General features: G+C 37.6%; 1 protein-coding gene across 3 annotated transcripts in view; it reads right to left on the bottom strand.

Moving 5' to 3' along the window:
- The window catches only part of Bbox1 (gamma-butyrobetaine hydroxylase 1), a 56,110-nt gene that overhangs the window by 23,584 nt on the left and 9,141 nt on the right, over nucleotides 1–23,385 (bottom strand). For all 3 annotated transcript variants that reach the window (XM_048443712.3, XM_085696748.2, XM_087911336.1), the window contains 2 exons: nucleotides 22,828–22,942; nucleotides 11,120–11,318 (listed from right to left, as the gene is read on the bottom strand). In XM_048443712.3, coding sequence (XP_048299669.3) covers nucleotides 11,120–11,318; nucleotides 22,828–22,942 — 314 coding nt within the window. The remainder of the gene's footprint in view (nucleotides 1–11,119; nucleotides 11,319–22,827; nucleotides 22,943–23,385) is intronic.

The raw sequence follows: 23,385 nt of genomic DNA, 5'->3' as shown, positions 1-23,385 counted from the left end.
AGAGTTTATTGACTTTGTAGACTGGTTTGGGTAGAATTGACATCTTAATGATATTGCTTATTTCTATAAGAACACAAGCTGCTCTTTTATTTATTTAAGACAATTTATTTCAAGGGTGCTTTATATTTTAATTGTATGAATTTTTTTACCCCTTGGTTGCATTTATTATTTGATATTTTATTCATATGAATTCTATCCTAAGTTTCAATAGTCTTACTTTACTCTTCAGATTGCTCATTGTTTTTATATGAAGTTACTTGTTCATCTTGTACCTTGTGATTTTGCTTCTTTGAATTATTAGTTGTAGTAACAGTTTTGGTAGATTTTGTTCTCTCCCCCTCTCTCTTTCTAACTACTTATCATTATCTCTCTGTCTTCCACCTATGACCATCTATCATTGATTTATCTATTTATCTATAATCTACCTACCTATCCTCTATCATCTATTTATTACTATTTGTGTATGTATGTATCATCTATCTGTATTAATCAATATCTTATTTATCTGAAACTACCAGAACTATATTTAGTAGTGGTAGCAAGAGCTAGCTTCTTTGATATATTATTTTTCCAAATAGAAAGTGATCATCTTTTATTACACTATGGAATTATTTCTTAAGTGATGAAATAAAAATTGAAACTCTTGCAAATACCCTGTCCCAGTCATAATCATTTTATTCTTTCCAGAATAACTATAACCATAACTTCAATAGTTACTACGTTTTGTATTTCATTATAGTCTTATATTGTAATCCAAATATACACCCGTCAACACTGTGCTTAACCTTGCTTAGGAAAATACTTACTATATTTATTATATCTTTTAAGATCTTTCATTTCTGCATATGTGTCATTTGTGTATACATGTTCAAATGTATGTGGGTACACATAATGTACAAGTGCATGTACATATTTTTAGAAGCAAGAGATTGACACCAGAAATTTTCCTCAATCTCTTTCTTCCTTATTCACTGAGGAAGGGTATGTTAGCTGAATCCATAGGTTTGGCTCATCTGGTTGCCATCTTGCTCCTGCCTCCATGTTCTGAGCACTAGAATTTCTGGCAAGCCACTCTGCCCACCCAACATTCATGTAGATCATGTAGATGTCGGCATCTGAACTCTGGTTTTTATGTTGACACAGCAAGCGCTTTAACTACTGAATCATCAGCCTTGCTCCTTTTTAAACTCTCTTGATCTACAGGTTTTCTCTTCAAACTGTTCTCCCAATTGAGTGTTAGAAGAACCATGGGATTTTGACTTATAGCGCATCCCAATTTGGAGTTTAACTGTGCACTCGAGGTGAATTCATGCTGCCACTCAACACATTCCCCTGTTTTCTGTACCACTAGAAAATTAATGACTGAAGGTAGAGGTTTGGAATTTAAGACAAAAGCATAGGCTGACCCTGGATATATACAGCAAGAAACATAGTATCTGGCTTTCTTTTGGGGTACAGTCATTTCTGCATAGGTTAATGACAGATATTCACTGTCAACAGGGTAAGTCAGTGGGAGGATGTCAGTGAAATGGGGGTTCTTCATTCCAGAATACTTGAGTTTAAGAGATCTGCAGTATTGTATGTGATCAAATAATTATGAATTTTAGACATTCACTCAACAAGTCTCTATTACATGACATAGCTTCTTTCTGAACCATAGCAATACATTGCCCACAACAATAACATGAAGACAGTTGTACAGGTAATATTTCAGAAGAGCAAGTGACTTTAGAAAGCATTGAATTACAGTGTTGAAATTGAGCTTTAAAATTATAACTTCAGATTTCTAGAGCATCTGTTCTCTCTCATAGGTTTTTTTTAAAAGTGTTTAATTACATATGAAACTAACAACAGAACATTGTGAGTTTTTTTTTTAAGGAAGAAAATAGCACAAGCAGTAAGGTAACAGAGTACTGGACAATCCCAGACATGTGGATGTGGCCTCCCAAAGTTAGTCATTAGAAAGCTTTATTTTCCTACTTTAAGAAAGCTTTATTTTAGCTGGGCATGGTGACACACATCTTTAATCACTGAACTTTAAAATCAGAATCTCTGAATCCAAGGCCACCTTGGTCTACATAGAGAGGTCATTTCTGAAAAATAAAAATGATTTATTTTTATCATCTCTGTGCATGTGTACATGGGTGCACGTGTATGCAGGGGCCGGCAGAGGCCAGAAGAGGGCGTCAGATCCTCTGGAGCTGTAGTTACATGAACTTGAGGGTCATGTGAAGTAGATGCTGGCAACTGAACACTGGTCCTATGCAAGAGGAGTAGGACCTCTAAATCTTAGTCACGACACTCCAGATCCACATCTATCTATTTTGCATTTCCCCTACTTAAAGCCACTTCTAATGAACCTAGTTGTCTTTAATGAAATGGTTCAACACATGAAGAAAAACTTCCATCAGAAAGAGAAATTAAAACACAAGGGAGACCTGAATGCATGCACGATGGGAGTCGTATAAGGAATACTTAAGACAAAGGAACACAACAAATAGGAAAACTTCAAGGAAAAAGAAAAAACCTCAAGAGTTTAAAAGGAAAACCTGTAACTGCATGCTGAAGAACTGACCCCAGAACAACCCACAGCAAAATGTGGCATGTGAAATGCGCAGACTTCAAAAAACAAAACAAAACAAAACAAAACAAAACAACAACAACAAAACCCTCCCACATCCAGATAGAGATATTACATTACTCACAAGGAAACAAAATCTGATTACCAATAAAACCCTCCCGATTTGTTAAACATAAGTGAACTAAGAATTCTTCATTTAGCCAGGCCAATTTTCAAGTAAAAGGAAAAGCCTTAAGCTGCTGTCAGCATTCAAGAATTCAGAGAATATTGTTCCCTTGGGTCTTTCATGAGAAATTTACAAGAGGCTGGGGTTCAGACAAGCAAAATAAAAACAGGTCTGATGACACAGGAATTGTACTAAGCAGCAAATTTATATTCACTCAAACTAATGATGTCAGATAAAAAGGGTAAAAACAAGCAAGCAAACTCAGGAAATTGAGAATGTGACAAGCAGTGCCAAGGAGTGCACACATGGGCTGACAACCCTAAACCAGGTCATCAGGGAAGCAAACACTGGTCCCAGAAGTTTGGTTGGGGTTTGAGGTTACTGCAGTGTTCTGGTTTTTCACTTGGATTGTGTTTAAGAACATTTGTATGATAATAATTCATTTAGCCATGCATTCATTTTTTGTAACTTCTCTATGGCTGTGTTATACCAATCCAGTAATGGGGAATAGATGCTGGTTACTATGAACTAGAGATGGAAGGAGGGGGGACACTGGTTAAAAGCACAAAACAGATGAGAGATGACCCAGCAGTTAGGAGCACTGACTGCTCTTGCAGAGGACCCAGATTTGGTTTCTAGTACCCACATGGTGTCTAATAACTGTCTGTAACTACACTTCTAGGGGATTTGATGCCCTCTGTTGCCGTCTAGGCATGCATATGGTGTAATATATACATGCAGGCAAAACCTTGTACACATAAAAGTAAGCAAAGAAATCTAAAATTTCGGTTGTAATAGATCTATAGTATTTTCACTAAGGTTGTTCATGTATCACAATATATGCAGTTTGCTGAGGCATAGATTATCATGTATATCCAGTTTGCATGTACACACAGATACCTCCCACCATCTGTAAGGTGGTGAATATGTAAGTTAGTTTCTTATATTAACCATTTCATATTGTATATATTTAACATAGCATTACATATGCTAAATTTGTACAATTTAAAAATCATACTACAATAAAGTTGGAAAAATAAAATTTCATAGATTTTTCTTTTGTTTGTTTATTTTGAGAAAAGATTTCTCTGTGTAGTCTTGGTTTTCCTTAAACTTGCTCTGTAACCAGGTTGGCCTTGAACTCACAGAGATCAGTCTGATTCTGCTTTCTAAGCGCTGGATTAAAGGCATGCACCACCATTGCCTGGCAGAAGACTATTTTTTTTTTTAAAAAATTGTTTAATGAAGATAGGTAGGAATAGAAAGTGTCTTACCACCTGAAAACTTTTGTAATTCTGAAAACAAGAACTGCAAAAATTTATTCCAAAGAATTTCTCAAAGGCTTCTTTATCAAAGACTAAGAATTCAATGTACCTCAAAACAGAGTAGCTTACAATAACTCCACTGCAAATGTGGTATGTGTGAGTGTGTGTGTAAGAGTGTATGAGTATGTGTGAGTGTGTGTAAATTTTGTGAGTGTGAGTATGTGTGTGTATGTGTGTGAGAGTATGTGTGAGAAAGTGTGTGTGTGTGTATGTGTGAGTGTATGTACAGGTAAGTGTGGAGGCCAGACCATCTGTTTTGCTGGGACACCGTCTTCCATTAAATGTCGAGCTCAAAGTTTCAACTGGACTGACTAGCAGGCAAGCAAGCCTCAGGGCATTCTTGTGCCCTGCCTTCCCAATCCTAACATTACAGGTGTGTGTCTTCATACTTGGGTGGTTTTTTTTTTTTTTTAATGTGGAATTTGTGGATCTGAACTCAGGTTCTCATGAGCAACTTTACCATCTCCCCAGCCCCAGAAACCAGATTTGAGAGCTAAAGATTTCAGCAGTGCCAACCATCAAGGAAACCAAATTGCTATGCTAGAATGTTGCAAAGGAAAAAGGGTGGGCTGCTGAGGCAAGTTACCCAATTTGTTTGACTCAGAGTCTTACCCGAAAAATGGGAATAACAATTTTTAGTCTATTGTGAGGACTCAAAATGTTGACCACAGAGAATTGAGTTTAATACTTAAATAATAAAAAAATACTTAAAATAACCATTTATCTTGCATCAGTGACAGCAGCTTGTCCTGGCTGCATAGAAAGTAACTGAGGAGGCCCTGGGCACCAAAGGACTCGTGGAGAAATGACTGCCTGAATAGACGATCGCACACATTTCCTCAAATGATTTCTAAGGCCCATGAGGCACAGAAATTTTCCTTCCATTCATGAGATGACCTCATCGTCAAGTGGTTTTGCTGGCAGCAGCATTAATTACTGGGAAACTTAATACCCCCAAGGGAACCCCAGGGACTGGCTCTTGGCAACCAACATGAACTGGGGGTCACAATGACTGTAGGAACCCAATGTCATCCTGTAAGAAATCCTACTACTCACTAGAACACTGGTTTTCTTCCGTCTCCAATGCTGTAATCAGTGCTACATTTAAAACAACTCATTATGAAGTTCCAGTGGCTCGTTTTTTTTTTTTTCAAAGGAGGAGAGGATTATGACTAAATTCAAAACTCGGACGAATTTTCTTTGTTTTCATCTCAAGTTCGAGTCACTTCTAGGTTGGTTTCCATGCCCTACAAACCATTTTTTATTCAAGAGAGGTTATGTAACTCACCACCCCCACTCAAGTTGTTTCTTGGCAAGACATTTCACTGAAGTGGGCTAGCTTGTTTTTTCTTCCTCCAGCTCATCCCCACACTCCAGAAACATTTTCTGGTAACATGCGTGTCAAACAAGTAGCTGCTTCAAAGTCAGATTTTGGAGGGAGTGATAACGGTGGGGATGACTTAGAAAGGAATGGATGCCAGAAACCGTGACTATTTCACTTGTACATCCCCAATCTCTAACACAATCCAGTGGATAAAACGTTGCTGGACTCATTTTCAGACGTCTTCTGAAACACCAGCACAAGTCCAGTGGATGCTGGGAAGGCTCATCAGTTGGAATCCCCAGATGCCATTTCAATCTTCTTGTTCTTAGCTGCCCTGGCCGGTGTACTTGACAGACAGCCCACTAGGAACATTTATTTTTTTGCTTGATTCTGTTCATCTGATGAGGTCTGCACGCAAGGCGCTCGTGCAGATGTGAGACTGGGCATCACTAGCAATGTTTTATTCTCTCTCCAGCAAACTTTCCTCCTAGGATCTCAGAAGTCATGGTGGGGATTAAAACCCTCAGCAGAAGAGAAGCAGAGATACCAGAAATTATACGACAGGCTTAGCTGGGCTTCTCACTTGCAAGGAGCAAAGAACATATTTGTGATTGAATTCTCTGTTCTGGGGACAGCTCTTTGGAAACTAATTTAATCTGGGTCCCTAGAGTCTTCAGGCCTTAGTTTGTTTCTAAAGTCTTTGAAGAAAGTATTGCAAAGTATTTATTTATAATTTTTGGCTCTGACGGGTCCTTGTAAGTGTTATTTGGCAATAGGATAACATTTGACAAACATCAAGATCCTGTTTATTTTACCACTTTTCTTTCCGTGCCTCATCATTTTAATCTTATTCCTGAAGTTAACATCATATTGTTTTCATTTTCAGCTCATCGTCCACATAGTCTAGTCCTTGCTATGTGAGCTATATGCTCACCTGAGTGAATAGAATATTTTTAGAAAAACAAAACCCCCAAACTATAAATCTGCAGTTCTGGCCTCCCTCTGGAAAGTAGTTTAGTTCGCTGTGGTTGCAAGCCTTTGCCTCTTATACTTGACTTTCTGATAAAGAGTTACTATGAGTTTCTCATAAGGTTAGCTTTTAACACAAAGATAGACAGTTGTCAATAATGCTAAGAAAGAAACCTTAAAGTCTCAACTTGATGTAAGTCTTTAGGCTCAAAAACTCATATAGCAGTAACTTGTGTGTCAGACATCAAATTGTTACTGGCGATATGATCCTGAGCAGGCCGCCATTTTGACTGGCAAGGTGCTCGATGTGAACAGGGCGGTGGTAGCTACATTTTTATTTTAGAGGTGACCCTGACTAGTACAGTTGCGCCAGGTTAACTGCTCAAATTGGACCACTTTTCTCTCAATTCTTCTCCTTTCTTGCTTTGTGACACACAAATGCATTTATGTAAATAGTGGTAAATAGCCAGTCAGTTTATGTAATCATACAATTCACGAGAAAAGGAATTTTGAGGGTTTGATTGTTTTTCCTATATGAGATCATTTGTATTTCTCAGTATTTCCTTAATAAAATTATAGTTTTAAACACTGCACAAACCAGCAAATAATCAATAGGGATAGTTTACAACTGCCTTCATTTTCTTTTATACTGAACTTGTTATAATTAAAATCAGACTATTCAACAAAAAAAGGCAAACATTATTTTATGTTATAAATTCATGAAGGAGAGAATTCACATTTTGTCCTTCCTCATTGGCCACTGAGAATTCAAAATTTGTTCATTTGGGTGGAAAGTAAATAGATGCTGTTTTCTATCATAATGCCCGGACTTCAGAAAAAAGTATTGGAATAATTTCACAGAGCAGGGTTTGGCTGAAGGGGAGACTTTCCTTGCAGCTCAAGAGGCTTCCAGATCAGGGAGGATGTGCCAGGGATAGTTGTTGAAAGGGACGGTGAAAAAGCTTTGTTGACTAAGTTAAAAAGACCAAAAAAGCAAAAACAAAAGAACAAATAACCCCACTAAAACAAACAAACCATAACATAACATAAACAAAACCAGCCCTAAACAGGCTTGGCCCAAGGTGTCTGTCAAGAGAATAAAAGACAGGATGGGAAAATCATGTGAGAAAGGTTTAGAAAGAGGAGAGGGATGGAAGCAAGCCTGAGCAAACAATTGAGGAAGGGACTACGGTGACAGTCACTCCTCACAGGATCTTGGCAGTACCGGCACTAAGTTGGCCCTAAAAAAATTGACCTTGGATCACCACCATTTCCAGTGGCCAGGAGGCAATGAGATACTGATGTCTTAGCTTAGTTTTAGGCAGGCTTGAGGAGAATGGTATGTGTCTGGGCTGGAATAGCATGGGGGTGAGGAGGAGATGACACATACATCGAGTGGTCAGTTAAATAGTTATGAAAGTCATACATACTTATAAATGGTAGCATGCATAAATGAAATTATGAGTGTTGTGTGTTTATGTGTGGGTTTGTACACATGAATCCAGGTGCCTAAGGAGATCAAAAGTGACTGTTGGATCTCCTGGAGCTGGAGTTGTATAGTAGTAAGCTGCCCAACAACATAGGTGCTGGAAACCAAATTCTGGTCCTGTCAAGAACAGTAACTAATCAGCAATATTACCATGCCCTAAACTTAGTTTCTTTAAAGGCCATCTTGTTAGCTAGATGCTCCCCCATTTTCATTCTATTTGCATTGCTTTGTGCTGTGTTGAGAGGGTATTCATCCCCGTGGATCTTCTATTGGAATGTGTCAATTGAAATATTACTTCATTTACAATGCCAAACGTCCCTGGCTTCTTTGAAGTTTGGTCTTTGGTTTTAGTGAAATTTTATTTGTTTAGATTATTTAGAGAAAACTAACTGAAGTATTCATATTTATCCATATATAATAACCAGCAAACATCAATTTTCTATAACACAAAAACTCAAGTCTAGTTTAGAAAAAAATGCCTAGTATAGTTTCCTACATACACCGATCTTCAAGAAAGACATTCTGCTTCACTGACAGCAATTCTTTCTTTAGGATTTACTCTGTAGGATACATTCTCCACATTCTAATTTTTAATCATGGAAGATGGCACTGTTCAGGAAAACTGTAGTTTAGGATTACTGGTTTACATTATGTCATGAAGTTAAAGTAATTTCTTAAATAATATTTTCTTCATAGATTCCCTAAAAGTTCAATAATTTATTTTTGTTGGTGTGGGAGGAGTTCTCTCTTCTCAGTCTCTACTCTGTATAAAGTACATCGCTCTAAATCAAGACTTAAATCTTGAAAAGATTACTATTGTTTTTTACAACCTTCTCTTCACATCCGTATGTAATTGACAAAACTGAAAGTGTGAGTTTGTTTACCACATCTTATTCTTTATTCCAGGAAAGTTCTCATCATCGGGCATTAGTGCTGAAGCTGCACTTGTAAAAACTGACATGTACTTTGTCCACAAATTGGTTGTCATTTTGATTTAGCTGAATGTGAGTTTGTAATTATGAAATGCTACAATGACTACTGTATTCATCTGCTGTTTGGTAGCCCATTAAAAACATCTAAGCATGCGTTTTTGGTATTAAGCATTTATCTGCACCTGCTATATACAAAGAATGCATGAAAAGCTGTAATCTATTGTTTTTTGTTTTGCAAATCAAGTAACCATTGAGATGATAGCCAAGAACTAAAACTAACTATTCTCAATGTTCTCTAAAATAGCTATTCTAAATGTTTCTTAAACATTTAAGCTAGTTTTAACATTTAACATTTAAATGAAAAGGAAGAAATGGATACTTATTTTTCAAGAATATAATAAAGGGCTTTTGTGACATACAACTGTGAGAGTTCAGAGGTTGTACGGCACCCAACGTTCTACTGCCTAAGTCTAGAAGAGTCCATTCCTCTCCACCAGAAGTTCTCAATTACATATGAAAATCGTCTGCTGACTTCTTAAAGTTCCAAGGCAGAGGTCAAATATTGCTCATGTTAAAGAAAAGTTCTGAAGATAGGACCCAGATATCTGTAGTTTTAAAATGACCTACTCCAACATGTTGCCCAGGCTGAGACACACTATTTTAGGTACCTTTTAGAATGCTAATGAAAGTCCCTGAATATTTTTTTCTAATCTCATGTTACCCAAACTTGAATATCTCTTTTTTACTCCACCGAGAAGGGGAGCAGAAAAGAAAGATAACATCAAAGAAAATACTGAATTTATCCCATTCTCTTGACACCAACAGTAATAACCAAATCCAAAATAGGCAAGCAAAACAAAATCAGATGACAACAAAAATCTGTGCTAGTTATTGAGTTTAGAGAATTGAAAATTGCAGAAAATATGGAGGAAAATCTGGGGGTACAGTTGTGAGGTGGCAAGAAAGGGAAATCTTGGCACGGGTGCAGGTGCAGAGTGAGATATCTTGTCAAGATTGGATCATCCAGGAGAGGTGCAGTGGGATAGGATAAACCACTCTGGCTGGGTGGGAAGGTCTTGGAAAAATGGAATCAAGAGGTATAGTAGGTCTGATTTGTTTCGACAGTGGACCATTACTATTTATTCCAAAATATTTCACAATACTAGATCAGTGGCCAAGTTATTAAGTCCCTTTATAGGACCTGTAGAAACAAAACAAAACAAATGTTAAACCATAAATCATGACCAAGATTCTGACCCCCAGTTAGATGGGTGATTGGTTTGGGTTGAGCTAGGAACATCTTAAAGAGTACCCAAACTGGTCACTGTTATGAAATTGTGAAGTACATTGGAATAGAGTCAAATGTTTGTTGTTCATAAATGAACACTAAGCAAAATAACTCGAAGATTTATTTAGAGGTATTCTGTGTAGCTCAACTCAACAACTTCTCATGAATTTTCTTCTTGTTATTAGCACTGAAGTAGAGGCAACCCTGGATTTATGCTTTGCCTCACTTATTATTACTCATATAAATTTGAGTTACCAGTTAATCCTTTGAGTTTCATATTTCCTAATCACAAACTGAAGGATAGTCTCTATTTCAGAAACTTTAAAGGAATTAAAGAAAATATTAATAATTTCAAATATTTCTTCCCATTCATTGGTCTATGATTATTGAAATATCTATGACAGCATAAGTTCTTGTAACTGAAAAAAACAATATGCATTTCTATAAAGCAAATCTACTAATAGTATAAGTAAATCCATATGCTAAAGGTCGGGAGTAGGTTGTCTATGTCCAATCATGACATAGTCTTTTGCTATGATAAACTCACAAAAGTGATTGAGGGTAGATGATTGAATGTTGCTAATCATCTGTGCATTTTCCTCTCCACTAGGGACAATATAACTCTATGATATCACAGCCTGGCAGGTCTGAAGAGGGAGAAGACTTCAGCTAATGATACAGGGTGCAGCCTGTTTTTATTCAGTAGATTGCTGGCATGAAAGACTTAGGCTCTGTATTGCTAGATCTTTTTTTTTTTTCAAGAAAAGATAAGTCTATATAAATTTCAAGCCTCCTAGTTTTCGAGTATTAATAACTACTTCTATTTTTCTTCAACAGCTTATGGGCCAAACCAAACACATCTGAGTAAGATTGTGTGCTTCTAGTGTGTAAACTTTGTCTTGTGAAGGTCTCTTTTACGTCTAATATTTTCTACAATATAAGCACAAGAATAATTGCAGTTATCTTATAATCAAAGCCTACCCGCTCTTGCGGATAGACCCAACTGTATTTGTGATGGCAGAACCCAGACCAGTTGAAGACTCACCCATAGAATGTGAGGTACAAAAAGCCAATCCTTTTCCCAAGTTTTGTGATCTCTCCACATTTGTCAGCTGCTCCAGTGAGTCTCACAATACCTACTCTCTTGAGGGTAGAGAGCCACTTGTACGCATGCTCATCATCTTTTAACACATCTCCAAAATTCAGAGTAGGCAGCTGAAGCTCTGAGCCCCAGTATTGACATTCTGTGGATTAAGAAAATTAAAAATACTAGATTATTTTGTTTTCAGACAAGACACTAACTGAAAAAGAAAACACAGTCATTGGAGTTAATCTTTGATTTATCATGTGTTGGTCATATCAGAAATCCTAGTCACTGGGTCCTTTTTCTTTTGGGGCTGTGCCTATTATATTATTCTTACTTATAATATGTCTGGCCTACAACAGATATTCAATAAGTCCAATCTATTCAAAGATATGTTGATTAGATGATGACAAAATGGTCCTTGATATCTGTATCCTTAAGACTTCTCAACACATGCACTTCTTGGAAACCACAGTGAGATACTGTGTGCATTACAGGCAGGTTACATTGTCGGATTCCAAATAGTGATAAAATTAGGTTTCTGCCCAAGAACAACATTATGACTGTTCTAGAAGGAGGGTAGCGACAGATTCTTCTTCCTCTTATTTCTTCTGCTTGAACCTTGTCTTGTAATCAAGCTGTTGTTTGAGGTCAACGCGATGGAAATGTGTTCCTGGGAGGCACTGGGTGGCAGTGCCAAAAAAGATAAGGTCAGATCTCTCTTTTTTTGTTCTCTCATTCAAGATGATGAAATGCTCATAAATGTGTTTGCTTCAGAAACTAGACAGGGAAACAGCCATAAAAAATTATGGGCTTGAAAACCTCAATTTCCTAAAAGACGTAGAACGCAGAGGGAGTGTTTGCTGATCCATTCATGCTCTTTCCTTACTGGGAAGCAAACAGGCTCAGCACAGCAATCCTTCTAGACACGTAAAAGGATGAGGACTCAGAGTCTCATTGTCATGAGTGATGCTATTTCTCTAACAAGGGAACATGTTATATATGGAAGCCACCCCCAAAGTCTCTAGTTTAAAAATGAAGAATGGATCGATGATTGTTTCTTACAGTAGTTCTGACTTGGCCATCTTTTTTTTTTTTGAGGTCCACGCAGATATTTCTTTTCTAATAGAAAACTTTTAGAAGATAGGAGCTCTAGCTATGAGAAGATATATACGGATGCACAGCCACTTGCTGCTCCTCCAGCAGTTATAGGAGAGCATTTGTGGGAATGAGTCACGTGTTTATTTAGGAAGACCTAATCATGCTGCTAATGCATATAGTGCCCACAGTTCTGGATTATTACACATAACAGCTTAGATCTTGAGCCAGAATTTTTTCATATTGGCTTTGGTATTCCTATTATCCCTCAACTATTCCTATTATTGCCTCAACTATAACGGATGTTTCCAGCTCTGGAATCATTAAGTCATTTATATATGAAATATATATATATATATATATAATGGAAGTTAAGTCATTTATATATAAATATTTGCTTCAGCGTTTAGAAGAATGTTTTGTGTTGTAACTGAAGCAGCATAGGCAGATGCTGTAGCATGATAACAGTCACTAGAATGTTCTGAAGTGATGGAAGTATTCGTGAGCTCCAGTACTGTAGCTACTACTAATGTATTGACCCTTGATATATGGGTGATAGAACAGGAAATTATCTTTTTATTTATTTGCTTTTAATTTTTACCTAAAATTTGAACCCTGGTATGAAACTTGTATTGTATTAGGGTATGATGGGTAGGAAATTGAGGTAGAATTGTCTGCCTTTGAATCATTGTTCTGCTCTTCTATCAGTGTGCTCCTAGGAGTCTGAGTTTTAGCTTCATTTGTTAAACCAGGACGATTACAGCTTCTCTGCAGGTCATTTATAGCTCTGCCATGAGTGCACAGAGACTCTGTTATGACCCATGGCACACAGCAATTCATAATGATAGTGCAGCAGCTGTTTCCTAAAAATTTCTGGGAGTTAAGAAAAAGGCTTGATACTTTACAATTTTATTTCTTTTAATCACCATAACAAATATGTGGGGTAGATGATTCAATAAAAGTAGCACAAGGCATGTAGATAACAGTTTTCAGTGCTAGGTAGGAAATCCAGGTGACTGATCCCAGTGGCTAGCCCAGAACTTGATGGCTTGAAGCACTGTCATCATGAACAATTTTTGGAGGTTGTGGTTACATTTCTCACTTCTTTTTCCTCCCTCCGAACCTTCCCATTAACCCCTAACTACTCTCCTTAAATTAATGGCCAGCCTATTTTGTTTTCAAAAATTTTTATTGTATTAATGCATATATATGTAGGCATATGTTCTTAAATACAACTTGTTTATTCCATATAATTTTACTTGAATGTATGTTTTCAGTACTGATATTTGGCTCTAGACAACTAATTGGTGTACTTTTTATTTGGGAAGACCACCTCTCTCACTCTCAGCTTTCTTCACTTGTCTATGGTTCTTTGTGTAAGGTTGAGACCTCATGAACATTTCTTTTATATTCTCCATTGGAATGTCCATAGATTATCCTGTTCCTTACAAAAGAAATGTAATAGGTAACAAGGAAAGCAGGGTAACTTATACTGGGAAACAACTTTGTTTGAAGTTGTTTAGGCATGGGTGTTTAAAGATAAACTTTGGCAACCAGTTGGACTTTTAAATGCAGAGAAACATTAGGAATAGGGCTCAACTGAACAATATACAATGTCACTTTTCTCTTTGGATGAAATCAACATTTTTTTCATATTTGAAAGAAGTTTCTCTCTGTAGTTCTTGCCAGTGTATTCAAAACTTTTTTTTTACTTTAGTAAAGGTTAATATCATGATCAAAAATTTCAGTTATTATGGGAAAAATAAAACTGAAATTAAAATTATTTTCACAAAAGAATTTTAATTAGTTGTTTTTAATAACAGTCTAAGTATGCTGCAAATAGAAATTTCTTTGATAGGGAGAGATGAGACTGACACTTATTTGTGGGTATAAGAATAAATATTTAGAATGCACTTAGGGATTATTCTGATGTGGTAGAGTAGAGTAGCAGTTGCAGGTTCTCTACCAATATCCGGGACTTCACTAGCCCTAGTTAGTCGGCAAGGTTTCAGTGCCAGGCATGGTCTTCTTCTTGTTGAGTATGTCTTAAATCCAGTTAGATAGCTGCAGGTTATTGCCAAGGTGTGTATGGCACTACTGCACTCTTAGGGTTATTATGTCATGTTGGTGGTTGTCGTGGCTTTCTACAAATCATCTCCCACTCCTAAGGCTCAGGGCTCAGTGCAGAACAGAGAGGGGAAAGACAGTCAGAGCCAGAGAATAACAGAGCTTATTCTAAGATTGTATCTCCTAATAATGTCAAAAGCTATATAACATCTCACCAATAAGAACCAAACAAGGACAGTAACAATAGACATGCTAAAGTAGGATGGGAGGATGGGAGAAAGACCATAAAACCTCAGAACTTTACACAACTAAGAGATGTTGCAAGCAAGAGGAAAAATTTTCCCTGGGAAAAGCACATCAATTTGTTATCTAATACCAAGTGGTTGGCCCTGAAAACATACACACAGGTAGCATTATACAGACAGAACAGGCTACTTTTAGGAATAAACATGAACATACATATATGTCCATAACAACAACTAATAAAAAAGGTTATGAATTTGAAAGAGAGCCAGGAAGTGTATGTAGAAGAGTTTGGAGGGAGGGAAAGGAAAGGGGAAATGATGTAATTATATTATAATCTTCATACATAAATAAAAAAGGAATTTTCAAAGATATAAATTACACCCAAGAAGGATTTATTGAGGACACATGCTATAGATATTTAGAGGATGTTTTAATGAAAATTTTTATATGGGCCATTTTCCCATTATAAACACGTATACTTTCTTATTGTTTAACAGCATAGAAATTTGTAGATTCGTGTGTTATTCTCAATATGTGCAACATTAACTGTATTTACATAGAGACATCAGTAAAACCCATTGGCAACCCAACACCCAGCACAGTCCAAGCTACAAACAATTTTTAATTTAATGTTTTGATTATCATAGGGTGATTATTATTTTTCTTCAATTTCCGTGGAGCTGAGATTGAGCCCAGAGCTCTGGCAGGATAGGCAAATGCTCCAGCTATCTTTCAAGTTCTACAGAGTTAAAAATTTTAGACCCTATCTTTCATTGTAGGAGTGCCTACAATGCCTTCTTGAAACCAGAGACCAAAGGCCAAAGGCCATCTCAGCTTGGGTAACAGAGTATAAACCACTATTACACGTCACTACTTAAAACATGACTTGCATAGATGGTACTATGAATAGCTGGTTGCCAAATCCAACTATGATCTTAAATATAACTTACTCTAATCATCACTGAGAATTAATACCATGTTTCACTAAACCTGTCTTACCAAGCATTCTATGATGTCCACACACAATATTAAACATCAGCATCCAGAGAGTGATTTCAAAACATGTTCCCATTTTCCTCCAACTGCAAAAGAGAACTCTCAGGGGATGCCAAAAAAAAATACTTTTGAGTAGAGTAAAACATTTGTCGGGAGAATATATTAAGAACAAATTTAAGCTTCACACTTGGGTCTGGATATATAAACAGACGAGAAATGATGGCATGTGTAAGGTATGGCCACCCCTCCTTATTTAACTTATGGCTTTACTAATGAATACTTCCTCAAACATGCACTTCACACATCATAAAATTTATGATCCGGCTACATGCCAAATTTCAAGGAGCTGTTTGTGTAAGGGGTCCTACTGAGGGCTAAGCATCACATTCCTGGTCCCTGAGTTATAGTTCAGAAAGGAAAAGACACAAAGAAGGTCTTTACTTAAAAAATCATGAGCACAGAAAGCAGGTTTTCAAAGTGTTCTTTCAAAAATTTAGTACCTCCTGTCTACCCGCACCACGCTAGGCTTTTGGCTCTGAAATGGTTTTTCTAATGTACACAACACCAGTCAAGTTTTTACTCTTTTTTTAATCTCTTCATAACATGTTAATTATATTTCATTATATAACAAATATAGTTATAACGTGAGTATCATTTTATTATATGTCAGTTTTTATTATGAATAACTTCTAAAAGGTCCACTACAACCCAATTCTGATCCCTAATAGAGGAGAGAAATCGGAGGAAAGAATTGGGGCTTAGAGTCTCTTTTCCTCAATGGATGGATGTTGTACTCTTTTCTGTCTTGTCCCCTGAACTCTACACACCTTTAGATTCTAGTCACTTGTTCTCTCTGAATGTACAGATGAGATGCAGCTTTGAGGGTAAGTTTGTGTGAAGCATGAAGAGGGGAGAAAGCCCTGGAAGAACTGTTAGTGTATGGCTCCCTGCTGTTGGCAACGGTGGTCACGAGTGTGGGGCCTTAGACATAATTTGTGTCTTGGATATGGAGCAAAGAGTCTGAGGACATCACACTACTCTTCATTGATTGAGAGCTACTCAACACACTACTCTTTATTGATTGAGGGCTGCTCTTCCTGGCATCCACTTCTGGGTCTTTCGAGCTAAGAATATCCCTTCACAGAGGGAGGGAGACTGGTAGTTTCACAGTTATGGGCTGAAATGTGACAACAGCCTCTGAAATGGCCGGTTTGAGGAAACATGCTGGGTCTGCTAAGCAAGGGTGAGGTGTCTGTCTTCTTGGCTCAGCCTTAATACATACCACAGGGCTTATTTTATATTGAAAGCGTCTTCAATATCTGTTTGTTGAAAAAGATTACTTTCACAATTAAAGCCAGGTATTATTTTTGAGCTTCCTGCTTGGAAGTTTGGGTAGACAGATAAAGAAACAAACACAAATATATAATAGTAAAATTATTGTTTCAAGGGCCTGTGAAGCTTGTTACAGTGATAAACAGCTGGTGGGAGTGGAGAGGGAACTAGTTGAGACACAGCGCCTTATCTCTGCCTCTCCCACCAGATAGCAATGGACAATGGAGATCATGCTATTGTTTTTATTTCCTCACTAACAATACCTTTTTCCCTCTTTGCCCTTTGATAGGCAGGAGGGGGAGAGTACAAAGCAGGTTTTGCAGATCAAACTGTGCTCTACATCTCAAAGCTTTCCTTTCCTTTGACTCATATCTAAGTATTTTATTTTAAAGATTTATTTATTTATTTTTATGTGTACAGTTGCTTTATCTCCATGTAAGTGTTCTCTCTCTCTCTCTCTCTCTCTCTCTCTCTCTCTCTCTCTCTCTCTCTGTGTGTGTGTGCAATGTTGCAGAGGTCAGTTAAGGGCATCATATCTCTTACAACTTGAGTGACCAATGATTACAAGCCACCCTATGGATTATGAGAAATGATTACAAACCACCCTATGAATTATGAGAAACATTCTAAGCTCTGAGTCATCTCTCCAACCCAACTCTAAAGTCTAGAGTGAATTATATGTGAATATAAAAATGAGGCTTCTAAACAAGTTTAAACTTCTTAGAAGAGAAACCCGTTTTCCCTTTGATGATGCTGGAGTAGTCTACATCCATAAGCCTTTGACAGGAATGGCTGCCTTCCTGGAGAGTGCAGCACAGAAAGCAGTGAGGTGACATGTCTAGAATGTGGGGAAAGGAGCACTTAGGATTCCAGAGACTTTTCAAAGCACTAGACACTGGTCAATTCGTGAAATCCTTACAACAACTCTAAAAAGTATGCACTATCATCGCTCCTGTTTACAGGGATGGGCATGAGCCCAGAGAAGTGCCCAACATCACCTAGCTAACTTTGGTCTGAACTTGATGAAATACCCAACCTCCCTGACTCCAAACACGAAGGAGAGGAGTTACACATTGAAAAGAAGTGAACTCCAAGAGATGTAATTTCACCTTACTCTCTGCCCTTGCTGCTGTGGCTATCCTGAGTGATACTCATAATAAGGTCACTGAACAGAATTTGATTTTAATTGCCTGGTATGTATGTATGTATGTATGTAGTTAATTGTAGATAAACAGCAAATTTCACAAACTTCCTCTTTATGTGGAAGCAGTCAGTTTGTCATCTTTCTTTTAAAGATTTATTTTTATGCCACATGTGTGCTCTGTTGTGTGTGTGTATATGCCATGTGTTTGACTTCCCACAGAGGCCAGAAGCAGTGTTTGATTCCCTTAAGCGGGAGTAACAGTTGTGAGCTGTCCAGTGCGGAAGCTGGGACCTGAACTTAGGTTCACTGGAAGAACAGGATGCATAATGAACTACTAAGTCATCTCTCCAGCACAGCCACCGTTCTTTTAGAACTCCATTTGTATATTTAGAATCACACAGAATACAGAAGTCCTTGAGATGTCATAGAGATAGCTCCTATGCTATTTCTCTAAGGTGACTAACCCCCTTTCTCCCAAACAGCTTTGTGGTTTGTGAGACTCCTTTCACAGCCTTCTCTGTTTTCTTTTGAATGTGTTTCAGTTTGTGAAAGTCCCCCAATTTCATCAATGGAACATATTTGTAACTGGTCTGATCCAGGCCTCCTTTGTGAGCTCACTGGTATATTTTTTACTAATAAGCTCATATCTCTTGGCAGCTTTAACTTTATTGGCTCATATTAGCTCTTCTGTTAACCAGAAAGATAGGACTTGAATGTTATCTGAGTATTCTGTCCCCATCATTCACATACTTCTTTTCTGAAACTGGTTAGTTGCAAAATTCACAAGTTCACCTGCAGATGAAGATACATATCCCACCTGACAAAGACCTTGTGTCAAAATTAATGACTTGAGATTTGAATGGTCAATTTGGGCTCAATGCTTTCCATCTGTATGACTTTTGGGAGGCAAGAAACTCTGTGTTCAGCCTCCATTAGATAACATGGCAAGAAAATAACCTACTGAGGTATGAAAATAGAATGAGATAATGCCAGTGAAGAATACAGCAGCTCCACTGCCTGACTGAATCTGCCTTTGAGCTGTAAGTACTGAATGTGTCGAGATGAAAATAGAATGGAGTGACTGCCCTTACTATTTGGCTATGAATCTATAGTCATAAAACACACAAAGTCTTATAGTTATTTATCACTTTCTCTAGCCTCAAGTTTCCATACTTCCTCCTATATTTTCATCTCATGGTTTTCCTAATTTTAGTATAAAAAAATGAAAGAACTCAGAAAAGAAATCTTGTCTACTCTCACTGCTACACTCACTGACTTGCTTGTGACTGTGTGCTTATCATTCTTGGTGGAATTATAGATAAGTGTGTACATGTTTTGGTCTCTTACACCACAAAAATGTAAGGGGCTAAAGCCTTCTCTTGTTTTGCTCCCTGTTGTATTTTCAGTCCAAGTATATGGCACTTGTTATTCAAGAGTCATCCATCAAGACAATGGATGAACAAATGAACCATGTGTGGTAGATGTTCAATTCAGGTCATGCAACAAGTACTTTTATTTACTGATATATCTTGCTGATCCAAAGTTTATGTTTTAAATGCATTTTTGAATACTTGCTCATTTGTTTATCTGGAAATGATCGTATGCAGGCATTGACACTCAAGTTTTAAAATGGTAGAGATTAGAGAAGAGGGACTGCCCTGTACTATCCTGCTAGTAAATACTATGTTTCTCTAAATGCAAATTCTATGCCCATCTTCTCTTTCTCTTAAGCTCACATTGTATTCCATACAACTTTTTTGTAGAGCATGCTGTGGCCATCTTTCTCCCCTTTTCTCCCTTCCCATGGTTTACTCCATAGATACACAGCCATGACCAAGGCCATTCTACAAGGTGAACCTGATCCCTCTATTCCTTTTTGTAGAGGAGGAAGGTTATATTAAAGAAAAAAATCAAAGAGGAGGAGGTGTTAATGGACTTGGAGTCACTTATGATAATACATTAATTTAATCAAAAGCAGGTAGGCAAACACAAAGGTATACAACGCAGAGGAAAAGCTTGCAGCAAACATCTGAAACCTGTAAAGGTCTTGAAATCTTTTGTCTAGTTTGTTAATAGGGAATCAGCTGAGAGATATATGGAATGGTATACTTGAACTATGTTGGAAAAAACTGATCCTTGCCTTCACTCTGTGGATCAAGCAGTGTATGCAAACTACTTCTTATTTTGGCTTTTGGCATCTTTGTTGCTTTGAAATTTCAATATCCAAATCATTTTAGTTTCTTAAATTTATCCTTCTGTTTTCTGCTTCTGTGTTGGTTTTTTTTTTGCATGTCCTTTTCTCCGTGGGGATTTTCTTCTTTCTCTCTCTGCCTGACAAACTATTGCTTAAAACTCAGTGTGAGTATCAAACTCTCACTGATACAGACTCTTTGTTTTATGTCATTGATTGTCTTCAGCACATGGTCATAATGTATTTAATGTATTATATGTCCAGGCTTCCTTTTTCATCTTTCCATTTCCTTACACCTTGGTATTCCCTGCAAAAAAATAAATGCCAAATGTCTGTGCAGCTGAATGGACATCCACGAGGGAAAGATTATTCTCCACATCTTCCTTTCAGCTTAGAGGGACAGTCTGGTCCTGTCCACAGCTGACTGTCATTTATCCTTGCATTTTGTGTTCGGCAGCCTGTGCCAACAGAAGGAAAGTGGTGTGCATCTGGACTCCAGATTTTCTAAGCACCATAACCCTCATTCCAAGGGAGAAGCAGAGGAGGAACACTGCTATTGTGGCTAAAAAGCAAAGCACTTTCCCCGATGGAATTTACTTTGTTTACATGCTTCGGAGTACTAATGTTTGGAAACACACATTGGAGCAGGGTATTAAATTCTACAGGCAAAAAACCACCCAACCAGTACTCTAAAATTGGCCCATGAATGTCTTGTTTTACCCATCAACTGCACAGCTTGGGAATATATTTTTTAAATGAATCTTATTTTAAAGCATCAAAACATTTTTCCAGTGTCTACCTAGCAGCCAGTTTTCTTATGTTATTCCTGCTCACAAGCTGCCGTTGTGACCAGGTTTTTCCACTACTTAATGGAAGGTACTATCATTTCCATCTTGCTACTGCCTGGTAGTACTGAGGAATGTAAGCTATAAAAACTTCTCTTGTCAGGAAATATTAATGCAGGAGGTGTGGCCATTCCTCTTCCAACATTTAAGAGCTTAAGCTGTGATCATAAAAAATGTTGACTTTTATTTCCTGAAATGACACAGAGAAGAACTTGCAGGCAATGAAAGCAAAATCCAAATGGATTACAAAACTAGGGTAGAGTTAAAGAAAAAAAGAACACATTCATGATATTGCTATTGAGCCAGACAATGGCGATGAAATTATGTTATTGGAGACTGTTTGAAGGAAGAATAATTTCTCTGTATACTCATGTATTTTCAATCACCTTGCAGAACTAGATAAAGGAGAATGGATTCTTGGTTCAGCTATAACAGTGGAACAAATCCCTGTCAGCTGTCACAGTGATGAAACCAAGCACTTAGAGGACTTTAATCCTTGACAAGACTGATCTGTCTTAAAGAGAAGGGGAAAACTGTGGTACCTTGTTACTGACATCCCCAGGAAGAAGGAAAGCTGCCTGGCAGGGTGATTAATAAGCACCATGTTTACTTCCAGTGAACTGCTCTAAGACTAGCTTTAAAACCACAGACAGTTATCACAGGCAAGGTTTGGAAAGAGTAAAGAACCACGTTAGTAAAAGACTTAGAGGTCCCCAAAAAGGTGGCATGGAATTCACCCAAGTGATCAGTTTCTGAAATGGGTGGTGGTCTGACAAATGTTGACAGAGAAAAAAAGATTCAGCGAAATGTGCTGGGCCAATGAACTTGTTGAAGTCGGGGCTCCAACAGACAGGCAAAACTCATGCATGTTAGAGTTTGCCTTTGACCTGGACAGCCATAGGTAGTGATCTGTAGAACACTATAAAAGAGATCACCCTCGCCAACATTCCCATTTGACCTGTGTTACTGTGCATTTCTTAGAGGTTTTATTTTAAATTACCCATTTGTTTTCACTATGCTCTGAGAGATAATGCTCCCGTCTCTGTCCTTTGCCACTGAATTTATCTTTTGATTTGCTCTAAACATTTTTCTGTTCACAGATTCTTTGGAGACTTATATAAATTCTCTCTAGAGAAACAGATTCGCACACACACACACACACACACACACACACACACACACACACAGAGTCCTGTGCAAGCTCAATTCTGCGCTCATTGATTCACAGCCTCACTCACATAATCTCACCAGGGTAAGAAGTGTCCTTCGTGAATTTCGTGCTATTTTGACTTTAGGCCTTGTTAAGCAGGGCGGACTATCTCTGGTTTACTCTGCTCCTTTGCAGAGGGCACAAAGGCGACATCTTGGACCTCGTCTATCTGTCGATGAAAAAGGCCAAGTCCACGGTCCTTTTTCCTGCTAGTGCTTTAGAATGTTGACATCTCCTTGTTCTCCTTTTCAGTTTTGCCCAAATTATCTGTGTTACTAACTTGTTAAGGATTCCTCATCAATTACAATATCATTTTAACCAAGATACAAGGGCTTGAACTTTCTCATGAGCAAATTCTTAGAAAGTGAGAAAGAGATATATAAATACTCATTACCTTGATCTGATCATTTTGAGATATATGTGCATAAAACACCATTAAACAGTGTCCTGTATATACGTACAACTCAAATAACAGGAATTCTCTTCAAGTAATTCTTACTATAAGATTTTAAAATAGACTTCAGATGATGGCAATGTTACCTGGTAAAAACAGTTCTTCTTGGAGTCTTTCTCTGGCCTTCTGGGAAAAACATCTTTTCTTCAGCCAATTAGCTTCAAATTCACTGTAATGCTCATTGGGCCATGTGATATAAACCTTCCAACACAGAAAGCAACTATCATCTATTTGTACATTGTACAACTATACACTTCTGCCTTCTGCTGTTGATTTTCTTCTGAAAGTTATTTAAAATCACCAGAGAATTCAATTAAACATCACTCCCCCTTTCCCTCACAGGCCAAAGGTCTACTTCTGGTGCCTAAGGCCGAAGACAATGTGTAATAAAAAGAGTTTTGCTCCCCTGACATTTCTGCTGTACATACTCTAAATGTATGATCCTCAAAGTTTCTATGAGGGGGCATGGCTATTAAGAGTGAGAACTGGGAATAGAGAGCCCAAGCTGAGAGAAGAATGAAATAATAGGGAAAGGACAGGTTTTCTGATGACGTTTGTTCTTCTGGCCAGAAACTGAAAATAAGGAAGAGAGAAAAATGGTTGATGCCATAGCTGGTTGATCTAGAGAGTAAAGCTCTTGGGGC

Source organism: Myodes glareolus, chromosome 10, assembly GCF_982192425.1.
Source record: "Myodes glareolus chromosome 10, mMyoGla1.1, whole genome shotgun sequence".
NCBI classification, from domain to species: domain Eukaryota; kingdom Metazoa; phylum Chordata; class Mammalia; order Rodentia; family Cricetidae; genus Myodes; species Myodes glareolus.
Note: the sequence above shows the minus strand (reverse complement) of the source record. Positions and strands in the feature narration are given on the sequence as shown.